This window comes from Lepidochelys kempii, chromosome 3 (genome assembly GCF_965140285.1).
Source record: "Lepidochelys kempii isolate rLepKem1 chromosome 3, rLepKem1.hap1, whole genome shotgun sequence".
NCBI lineage: Eukaryota > Metazoa > Chordata > Testudines > Cheloniidae > Lepidochelys > Lepidochelys kempii.
In genome coordinates, this window is record NC_136382.1 from 162,409,114 (window position 1) to 162,421,088 (window position 11,975).

General features: G+C 38.0%; 1 protein-coding gene and 1 pseudogene across 11 annotated transcripts in view; both read right to left on the reverse strand.

The window, feature by feature from the left end:
• MARK1 (microtubule affinity regulating kinase 1) overlaps nucleotides 1-11,975 on the reverse strand; it is a 119,263-nt gene that overhangs the window by 20,565 nt on the left and 86,723 nt on the right. For 7 of the 11 annotated variants that reach the window (XM_073338840.2, XM_073338839.2, XM_073338844.2 and 4 more), the window contains 6 exons: nucleotides 11,691-11,927; nucleotides 11,494-11,613; nucleotides 6,431-6,530; nucleotides 5,679-5,791; nucleotides 3,186-3,360; nucleotides 1,368-1,561 (listed from right to left, as the gene is read on the reverse strand). In XM_073338840.2, the coding sequence (XP_073194941.1) occupies nucleotides 1,368-1,561; nucleotides 3,186-3,360; nucleotides 5,679-5,791; nucleotides 6,431-6,530; nucleotides 11,494-11,613; nucleotides 11,691-11,927 (939 nt within the window). The remainder of the gene's footprint in view (nucleotides 1-1,367; nucleotides 1,562-3,185; nucleotides 3,361-5,678; nucleotides 5,792-6,430; nucleotides 6,531-11,493; nucleotides 11,614-11,690; nucleotides 11,928-11,975) is intronic. The other 4 variants (XM_073338843.2, XM_073338845.2, XM_073338842.2 and 1 more) reach the window with 1 other exon arrangement.
• LOC140909820 (U2 spliceosomal RNA) lies at nucleotides 1,026-1,199 on the reverse strand (annotated as a pseudogene).

The following is an 11,975-nucleotide window of genomic DNA, read 5'->3' on the forward strand; positions in this document are numbered from 1 at the left end:
ATCCCTCTTTGGCAAATTACAGTTAAAAATTAATTTTTTTACGAACAAGTTATATAGAAAGAGGGAATTTATAAAGGAAATGGTTGTTCAACCTTAACTACAGCTGTAATATCAGATGCCACTACATCTTAATCTCGCTCATCATGAAACCTCTTTCACAAGTGCTCTAAAATAGTAACAGATTTACAATGAACAATCACTGTAGTGATTATTAGCAAGTAAATCAATTTCTCACTTTATCACTAGGATACTTTATTTAATTAGTTCACTGTAAGCAAAGAAATGCTTTTGACATATCAGTTTACAACACACATCAGCATAATCAGTTTTTGAGAGATACAGTTTTGGGAAAGCATGGAAGATTTACAATCCAATGTAATCTAATCTCACAGGACAGAAAGTTCCAGTATATGTTCCACACAGCCACCACTTCGAGTCCCCCCCTAGGGAGAGATTTTTAAACAAAACAAAGGTTTAAAAGCAGCTATGTGACGTATTGCAGACACCGTCTGTGAGAGGAAGGAATCCTTATAATTTAGCAGATTTAAAAGTTGATTTTGTCTGAAGAGAGAATTTCTTTAGCAGTGGCATGGATTCCATCCTTGGAATCCAACATGGAGGTCACAGTGTACTAAATCCCAATGGTGAAAGCAAATTCTTACAGTCTATCACATGGATACTTTTTGCCTGACCGCACTGTACAAGCACTATCATCTTGATACTTAATACAGTTTTTGTCTTCTCTTGAAAAAGACAGCACAGGTTTGATTCACATTACAAAATCTAAGACTTCTGTACTACAAGTAATTTTCTTATTATGAGTTCATGCTTTTAAATGAGGTATTAGGCATGCCTGTAAAGGTAACAAGCAAAAAATTTTGACTGTATGCCCTGAAGACCCATGATACTGCACAAGCCTGCCAACATTTTAGGTTAGAATATTAAAGTATAAGAAAAAATGCTTCCAATAACTAGTCCAACAGCTGTCTGGAAGCTTTTATTTTGTTTATTTTATTCACCCCAAAAGGAGATGCACCATTCCCATAGACACCGCAATACCAAGTCGATGCCTGGGGTGGACAGAGCAAGCTCCTATTTCAGCTCCCTGTTTGAAAAAATCAATTTAATATAAAGTCCTCAAATAAAGGACATATCAGATATTAAACTGAAAAGAACAGATAACTTAGAAGATAAATTATTTTATTTTTAAAAAGCATATACAGCATAGCTTCTTATTGGTACACAGGAATAGGCTACAAAAATACACATGTAACAGAATATTCACTAACTAATATAAGGCTAATGCCTATATAAGATGCCAAGTATATAGCAGATATTGCCCCAGCTGATTTAAAAAACACACTCACACTTGGAATTGCAGGCACTTTCTTTCTTTCTGGACCTACAAGTGGACTTGCTGCCATTTCTCCTTTGGATCCAACTGTAGTGCTGCTAAGTTTACGCGACACATCTTTGTCCCATTCCTCTTTCTGTTCACTTTCCACACTATTTGCCTGAGCCCTTTTTGTGTATGATACAGCAGGAGGAATTGATGGACCAACTGTCAAATAAAAACAAAATTATACTATCTAAAAACAATCATTGCTTCTCCCTCAGTCAATGCACTCTGAAGTATGATTCTCTACACATGGGAAAGAAAACCTTTGGAATGATAGTAAGACTGCAAGGTTGGTGTATATGCTACCTGTAAAATGTGATAGTTACATACATTAAGTTATCTTTAAATAAATTTGAACCACCTGTCTCTTCATTATAAATTTGAAGACATGTAGTGTACATTCAGTACTTCCTATTTCATTTATAAGTTTCTACTTATATTTTAGTTCTAATTTTAACCGATTTTAACCCTCAAATTGCTAAAAAACAAAGCAAAGAAAATGGGATGGGCAACATGATAAAAGGGAAACTGTTCAAATTATTTAAAAACTTATTTTCATTTTTTAAAACCTTTCCCTATTCTAGGGTGGCCACTTACGCATTCCCAGAATACTGGACAATCCAATACATTTGGGAATGGTGTGGGCCCATTCCCACCGGTGTGGGCCCATCTCCATCAGTGTGACCTTGCAATCACCATCTGTGCAAGGTCATGTGCAGGATCCCCGTACGCACGGGGGCAAAATGAGCGGGGTCACACAGACAAGACTAGAGCAGCACCCTCTTCAGAATGGTGTCCTCCATGCGTGATACTGGATAACACCACATCTGGTTTTACATTAGCGTCAGATGGGACAAACTGGACAAAAGCAGGACTGCTTAGCTTAAAACTGGACATATGGCCTGCCTACCCTATCCTCACTCTCCTCAGCCCATGAGCAAAGCTTTTGTCCACAGAATAAATTAAAACTATTTTATTTACTTTATGCTTACGTTGGGAGAATCACAGCTTCTCCCTCCCCACAGTTCTTTCTGAGTAGTTCCTCAGCGGTGTAAAATATACAACTCCCTTTATTTCAATGGAGTTTGACAGTTTGCACTAGCTGACGATCTGCCCCAATGTATTATTTACTTCTGTGAAAAACCCCCCAAGACTGACCTGTACAGGGGGAACAGGATTGGCAAGAGGTGGAAGTCAAAATAATAGGAGGAGGAAAGGGTCAAGAAAGTTTTTTCATTTGACTGCCTGGTTTTTTTGTTTTTTTTTAAAAAACCTTTTCATATTTAAAATGTGAATATTTACTCCATTTTGTATACCTACTACCACCTGAAGATGCTTCCCAATAACTTTGTAAAATGATGATCCCTGGCTAACCCGACAATTTGGCCTTCAGTCTCAGAATGTATTTACTATAAAACATAATAGCCTGCAGTCTTGGCGTTTATTCAGATCAGGAGTTAACGATCTCTCCCACAAACTGATGAACTGTGAATTTGCAATATACTGTTTTAGATTCAAAACTATAAGTTTTTTTTTTTTTAAAACAGAAAAATTAGAACTGGTATTTAACTCCATACAGAATTTAGAAGGTGACAGCTACACCGAAGTAACAAACCCAAAAGGGTCAATTCTATTAAGCTGGCCCACATTTACCACAGAAGCATTCGTACGGATAAGAAGCATCATGGTGTGGCGTGATGAGGCACATAAGAAATGCACAGAGAGGCGGAGTGCCAGGCTCACAAAACACTGCACACTCAGATTTAAACTGTGTACGTTACTTTACTTGTTTGAACGTCATCCCCACCATGATCACTGAACCGTCGTTGTTTCTGATTGGTCGATATACTCCGCTGGACTTTCAGGTGAGCAGGAGACTGCATAGAGCTGTTGTTGAGGTCACTGCTGGGTCGAGACCTTTGACTCAGGTTACTACTGGACAGGGATTCACTTCCTTCAAACTACAAGCATAAGAAAGCATTTTAAATATTTTTGAAATGTAGACAAATTAACATTATCAGCACTACCATATCATTATATAGTGAAGGATTTCTATATAAAGTCCTTGATTTGGTTGTTAAGGCTTTTAAATTAAGTAAGCTAAAATAAAAAATTGTCTATTTTAAAATTTAATTTTCTTCAAGACTGGACACTCAACTTCAGCTATCATTGTTCATGCTTATCCTGCCCATGCTGAATTGTGAAAATCAATAACACCCCTACAAATATGCTCAAATTACATCTGCCTAAACACAAATGAACTTGTTTTAAAACATGTACAATTAGAGCTCAGAATGATGAGCGTTATTTAAAAGAAGGAAAACCAGGAGAACCTCAATATTTTATCTAGTTTTAAGGCTTTTTTTTTGCATTGATAACATTTTTAACATCAGAACAATTTCAAAACATTTCAAACAAACTTGGAATAAAAGTTAAGTCCAGAAATTAGGTTAGGAAAGCAAGTAGTAATGACTGAAGAATGTTTCAGTGCCTTTAACACATTCTTTGGGCCTAGGTAATTCTGCCTTTGGCTTCACAGACTAACAAGCACTATAAGGAAAACTGTTACTAATAGCAGTGTGATTGTCTAAATTTAAATGCTGACATTTCTCAGATGGAAAAAGAGTTGTCAGATTCCTAATCTGTACCAATGTACAGGAGGTGTGGGGTGTGGCTAGTGAAGGAATGCACTGGAGGATGAGTATATCAAAGCCATGCTGTCAAAGAGGAGAAGAAGTGCTAGGAGGCAGCGTGGAAACAAAGTTCCTCCATAAGCAAGGTCCCAGCCTGTGGCTGGATCTATTGAGATCACTGAAGATCTCAAGTTATCGTCAGATTTCTGCTAGTTCCACAAGAGTTGGAGAGTATTTCCTGTCCCAGTACAGGATTAACTCATGAAAGGATGAAATGGCTCATAATTCTTTAAGAATTCAATAAGAAAAATACACCCTTGTTCAGTTAAAATATTTAACAAAATAGTGTATCTAAACTCAGTATTTTGTAAGAATTACTGCTATCGTGAAATATTACATTTTCTGTTTTTCTAGTTGTATTTCACAGTTAATATTTATTGCACTTAAGTTTAAATGTAACATTTTTTCCTGTCACTTCACACCATTTCTGCATAATAAAAGCTAGTAGTTTATAAACAATATATTTACAGAGACCATTTGAAATCTCAGACCATCTAGCCTTGCATGTGTCAATGAATGAGATAACCATAATAATTTAATCCTTAGAACAGAGTACTCATCTCAAAGTACTTGTCACTTAGAACTCTACACTGAGGGACAACAGCAGACTGTGCAGGAAGATTAATTGTGATTAAGTCCCTCCTAAAACTTCCAAGTCAAATTGCACACCCAGTAACTAGAAACACTTCCTGCTCCCTGGCTTAGCACTCTTCAGTGACATCACAAACTGCTAAGAAACTGGCCAGGTCCCAGTGCATTTATCACATAGGATTAGCCAACCTCTCAAGGGCTGAATAGTCATCTCCTGTCCATTAATTCTTGGCATGGCTGAGGCAGTACTGCAGAACAGTGTTATTCAGCCTCTTTCATCCTAAATTGCTCTTAGGAGGCCAAGAGAAGCCAAGGGCAGACGATGCTGATTTACAATTAACCAGGTTGCACAGGATTCATCACTTTGCCCAGTGAATTATTTCAAAAACAATTTTATTTGTAATGATTTTTTTTAACTGATGTCTGTTATTTCCATAAGACACTTAGGACCAGATCCAAAACCCACTGAAGTCTATAGAAAGACACTTGGGAACTTAATGGGTTTTGGATCAGGACCTCAGTAAGTCCCTTCACTTTGAGTAGTGGATTTCTCACCTCTCTCCAATTCCATAATTTTAATGGACACAATGGACAGCAGTGAATAGAACTAAATTTCCAAGGGTTGTGTAATTTTCCATATACACCACCACCACTGCCCAAGGAACTCAATCCTGATCATTAATGCCACGGTTGTTACGTTCTTGGACCTCTCCTGAATATCATCAAATCATGTACAATGGCTAACTGTCTTGTAACGTGAAAATATGGGGACAATTACATTTTATTTGTTAGTTAAATAAATAATAATAATCCAGGTCTGCAAAGCAAAGTCAGAGCATAAATGAACGGTCACCCAACCCAAGCTAAACTAACTTCTGAAAGTCTTATACAAGGTGATTATAAAATGGAAAAAAAAAAAAAAAAACAAATAGGGCATGTTCAGTACAACTAGATTTAAAACTCAAACTGGCAGATACAAGTTAGATAAAACTTACTTCAGGTGGTTTTCTGCCTAGAAGCAGGTAAGTAGCCATGACTTCATCATACTTTTGCTTTACTAAAGACTCATGGATCTCCTCTCTTGAAAAGCCCATAGTGACCATTATGTCTATAAAGAAAGAAAGAAACAAAGAAAGAAAGAAAGAAAAAGCCATTCTTAGCAGGACAAGTGCCCTAGAGATTCTTGACAATGTATATACACACCAAAAATGGAAAACATAACATTAGAAGATAACTGATGATTCTACAATTCAAATGAATCTACACTGTATTTATTGTTCAGGAATGAAGACTATAGCTCCATTGTGACAGGTTTCAGAGTAGCAGCCGTGTTAGTCTGTATTCGCAAAAAGAAAAGGCGTACTTGTGGCACCTTAGAAACTAACAAATTTACTTGAGCATAAGCTTTCGTGAGCTACAGCTCACAAAAGCTTATGCTCAAATAAATTTTAGTCTCTAAGGTGCCACAAGTACTCCTTTTCTTATAGCTCCATTGTTTTCAATGTTACCACTTTCTTGAAAACTTTGTATCTGTGCTACTTAAATGAATAAACTAAACTATACCTAACCTGACAAAAGCACAAAATAGCTCTAGAAAGAAACTAAGTTAAAGTTTCTCATTTAAATAAATAGCAAATACATTTTACTTTTGTAATAAACCAATTCCCTTTGTGGCACTTGTTCTCAAATTGTTTTATTTGCAATGAAACATTTATCATCTATTTCCATATATTATGAAAATCTTTACCTATTCTTTTGGTGTCATTAAAATCTGGTTCCGGCTCAGTATATGGCTTTAATTCTTCCTCTTCGTGGCCAACATTCATCCACCGATCCTTCATAATTTGCTAGGAAATTAAACAAATCTCAGCTAAAGTATTACACTGTTTATTCAATTAGGGCTTTAAAGTAAACTGAAAGCCTCCCATTGATTTTAATGGGAATTGAATCAGCCCCTGTAAGCTCTGGTTTAGAAAACAAGATGTTTCTTCGTTCCAGCATCAACCAATACATACCTACGTGAATGACAACAATACTGCTTGGCCAATTAACTAACCAATAGGATAGGACCTTTATAAAAAGGAGAATAGGACCTTTATAAAAGGAGATCTTGTATCACAGCAGTGCTCAAAAGCTACCATTATCTGCATGGTGAAAAGATGGACATAAGTTGCCCTTTTGTATAGTTACCATAATAATAAACCAGTGTTTGCTATTAGGACAGATGTTTAAGGGAATTTTTAGGGAATTATCTGCAACTAATAGCTTGAGATGTAGCCCTGCTAGCTTAATAGGTTCTTTCTATCTTTATAATTTTCTACAAGGCTTTTTTTTAAAAAAAAAAAAAATGAAACTACAGTATTATGCTCTGTCATTATCTCATAAGAATATTCTATTACTGTACATCTTTACACGCACAGGTTACACAGGCTGACATGCATGTCATATTTGTCTAAGGCAAAAAGGGTCAAGCAGCAGCACCTAAACAAGGCTCAGTGGCTGCAATTACCCTGCTCAGAAAGGAGCAAAGAAAGACTCCCTTAAGCGTGCACAGCTGGAGCTGCACTAGTGTATATCTCTGGTGATGCTGGACTGATGCTTCCAGTTTACACTCTGGGCATTATGTTGTTTTCTGATGAGCTGTTTATTCTGACCTCCTCTCACGCTCTTCTTAACTGTCCCTCCACTCCTTGTGCCCTCAATACTCTTCTATTTCCTTTGCTCCCCCATCTCTTCTTCCAAGTCCTTGTCTTCTACACTCCTTTGTTCCAACTCATTCATCCCCCCCTTACTTTCTCCCTCACCCCTTAAAATATTTAACGTGCATTAAAATAAATACCCCCCCCATCAAATTAAAAAAAAAATCGTGTAACAGTACATTTGCTAATTATCATTATGATTGGATGCTGAATCCCTGTCTCTGCCTCCCCTATCTGTGTCTCTCATACTCTCTGCTTGGACATTACCTAGCACAACGGGACCCTGAGTTTGGTTGAGACTTCTATGTGCTACTGCAAAACAAATAAAAATTGTTTTGAAATAAATTATAACTACAATTTCTTCAAATAATTTAAGAGACTGTGTAGAAATGCCACTATGTTCCCAAATGACTGTTGTCCTTTGCAAGACAGGGCAATAAACATTGGCTATGACCATTCATCTTTTCCTGTGGATTGTCTCGTTTCAAAACATATTCACAGTTCATCTCAAGAAAGAACTTTTCATTTAACTATTTCCATGAAATGCAACCATCTTTAATATTATAGAGTATATCTATGCATTTTTGGGAGATTTCTTCCTGATACACTTTGCCATTCCTGAAGAATTATTCAGAGGGAATCCCAAAGCTCCGCCAAATTTGTTCCTTCAACATACCTACCTCCTGCTGAATAGCTAGAAACAATGCTTATCCTTCAGCTATGATGACAGGTAGCAAAGCCTCTTTAAAGATCGACACAAATGCCGCTCACCAGATTGCCAAAAGAGATGTGACCACCAATCTAGCCCCCCCCCCCTCCAAAAATGTCACCTCCACAAAACACATCAGTTGAATCCCACTAAGAGAGAAAGGCTCAATTTTCCTAGGATGCAACCTGGTGTCTTGCACTACTACATGGCTGCCAAACTAAAGACCCATATTTGTCTTACTACTATTAATAGTACAAAGAACAAAATCTTAAAAACTGCTATTCAGATATTAGCTTATTATTATTATTCACTTATTAGCCAACTGATGTTTTGCTGACCATAAGATCACCAGATATATGATTAAAATTCTGCCTTAGAAATAATCTTCATAATAATTTTTGCTAATGGACACAAACTGCTGCTGTCTTCTGGCCACAGAGTCAAATGATTATTTACAAGGAGTCTTATCACATCTGACTGCAAGGTTCACAACAGACAGAAGATGTTGGAATCCTTCAGTTTTTTAGTAGTATCCTCAGCAAATGTAGCAGGAATGCAAAACTGTTTCTACAATGATATTTTTGGCCAAGAGGAACCACCCTTCTGAAAAGCATCCCATTCCTCTCCTCCATCCCCACTAGACCTTCCAGCAACATGACTGGACCAATACCATTTCTGATGCAGTGCCTTTAGTTTTGTCCCTCTCCTTGCTATTCAGATCTATGGTTCAAGCTTCTCTAATCTAGTCCTCATCTTTTAAAGATGGGTATGTTTTTAAGCTAAAATTCACTAATTTTTGTCAATTAAGTGCATTAATTTAGAAGTATTATCTAGTTACTGTTCAATATCCAAAAAAGCCCACTTGCAGTAAAGCACTTTTAAAGCGTACCTCTTATTTCTTTTACAGAACTTGAAATCTTGTCAATTTTAAAAAGTTCCAAGTAGTTTCTGGTATTGTACCTGCCCCTAAATCAGGGGATCTCAGAGTGCGGCGCATCCTCACACTTTTTCCTAAAATTCTTGATTAGCTTTAGGAAAACCAAATAAATATGAACATATACATGTCCAAATCACTGTAATTTATTTATTGCTAGCTAATATGTCTGTTGTGAAAAGTGATATTTACAAACATACAAGTATCACTTTTCACAGCAGACTTACTCAGCCCTGGCAAGCCTGGGGACAAATTAAGCCCTGGATGGAGGGTTGGGGGAGGCAGTGGGGGCCAGAGGAGACGGGGAGGCAGTGGGGGGGCTAGAGCCTGAAGCCCTGCGGCAAGAAGCCGAAGGCCCCCAACTGGAGCCCGGGGCCTGCCATTGCATAGCTAGAGCCCACGGCTGGAGCCCAAAGCTCCGTGGCCAGAGCCTGCTGCTCCACCACCTCAGGGCTGAAGCCCAAAGCCTGAGCCCCACCACAACTGGGAAGCTGGGGAACTCACTGGCTGCCTGCTCCTCCAGCAGTGTGCCCCAGGTGTCTCCAGAGGGGGGCAGGGCACAACCCCTGCTCCTGTACCCAACGTCCAGGAGCAACAGAGAGGGGGAGGGGACTCTACTTTGCCTTCCCCCCATCACAGCCCAGGAGGCTCTGGCTGCAAGAAAAGCCCCTGGTGGCCACATTTGAGAAACGCTGCCCTAAATATCCCATCAACATTTGTGATCGTAAAACAACATTTTCCTACTTTTAAAATATGCTTCCCTGTTCATATGGAAAAGGCCTACACAAACAAGGTTTATAATATTTACATAACACATACCAGCCCAAGGGCTAAGCCTACTACTCGAGGTGCTGCTTCTTCAGTTCCAATTTTACTGCTGCTGTTACTGGTAAACACCGTCTTGGGGGAAAAAAACCACACACCGGATCTCTTACCAGAGCACTATGAGAGTGTCATGCTAGTTAGTGCATGGCTCAGAAACAACAAATGACATTAACAAAAGAGTGATGCTGACTAAACAAAATACTGTCAAAACACACAAACTAAAAAGAGAAAAATATTCTCAAATCTTTTTCAGTTCCAAGAATCATATATATTAATTGTAACGGTAACAAGTGCAGCATTTTCTGATGGAAATGTGAGCTGATTTTGTCCCTATCGGTAACATGCTGAAGAGGACTAGAAGCAGCACTCAGGCAGATATATAAATTTCTTTCCAAGCCATGTACCCTAAACTTTTCACCCCAAACAATACTTCATATCTCATTAATAAAATGCATTTTTGTGATGGTGCTCTCCTTCAAAATTAAAGGATGGATTCTTGCCCAATGTTTCATTTCAAGAGTGCCTCAGATTGTTTATTCACTCTCTTTTTGCAGATATTTGGCAGTGACCCATTTTCTACCCTAAAAAAGCAGGCTCCTGTATGGCTGCCATCAGCAGCACTCTACAGGGACAATGATGGGATCAAAGAATAGGAGTATATGATTGTCATACTCATAAACACTGAGGAGCCAAGTTATGCCTCCAGGGTTTCCAAGAATCTTTAGTCTCAAGTGCTAGACCTGAATCTCTTTACAAGAAGAAACTTATAAATGGAAGGCTGGAAGAAGCCAATCATTCTGAAGTCAGCCTTTCAGCTTCTTGCAGTGACTAAGCTCTTATCAATGTATTCTCTAGGCAGGAATATAATGTAATTTATGACAACCAACCAATCAGAAGACGCCATTATCCAACTTCCATCCAACTGCTGAACACAGCAGTTATTCTGAAATGGAAAATGCTTGTGACAAATCACAAAGTAAGCCCAGCTTGAAAGAAAAAGCTGTATACAAGCATAGCTCGCTATGAATATGCTTCCTAGCCAGGCATGCAAGAAAGCTCAGATCACTACACTGGAAAGAAAAAACTACTTAAATGGGATGAATTCTCTGGAACACCATCCTCTGCTATGAAAGCAAATACGTGAAGATGAAATAAAGGTCACTAGTGACTAATGCACATTGTACCTCAAACATTTTATCATTTGTTGTACTTTTTATTTCTGATACTGGATGGGCATTATCAAATAATAAATCTTTCTTTGCCACAGATCTCCAAAAGCAATATAAAACGGCAATTAGATTTGTGGTCTGAATCTATACACAAATAAAATATCAAGTTTACCATAGTAATGGCTTTCAATATTTGTGTTTATGATACCAAACAAAGGAAAACTAATTTCCCAATGCTCTTAAAGTGACAGTCCTTTGATCAGCCAAAAGTAAAGAAAGGGAAAAGACTCCACGGCCTCGCCTCAGATTCAAACTGCGCTGCCCTCTGCAATGCTTCCTGACAATCCTAGGCACTGCAGGCCTCTACAACAGAACTGAAGTGGGCTCTTGCTTTCAAAAACAATATCCTATCTGGTTATTGGAGTAAGTAGTTCATTCTTGCTGTGAAGATAATTTCAGAAAGAAATTACTTACTTCTAAGCTCCCTCGTTTTATTGGATTCAGTACCAGTAGTTTTTTCAGTAGATTTTCACAGTCTGTGGACATATAGAATGGAATACGGTACTTCCCCCGTAATACTCGCTCCCTCAGTTCCTAGACAGAAAAGAAAATATATTCTTGACACTGAAAAGTTAGCAAATTGAAATTGAGATGTCAAATTTCAACTGTACCTTTAAATTCTGACCATCGAATGGCAAGGAGCCACTGACTAGTGTGTAAAGAATAACTCCAAGACTCCATACATCTACCTCTGGGCCATCATATTTCTTTCCTTGAAAAAGTTCAGGAGCAGCATAGGGTGGGCTTCCACAAAAAGTGTCTAGTTTGTTACCAATTGTAAATTCATTACTAAAACCAAAATCTGCAATTTTAATGTTCATGTCTGCATCAAGTAGAAGGTTTTCTGCCTAAGAGAAAAATATTGAAAGAAAAATGACCAAATTTATACATCACAA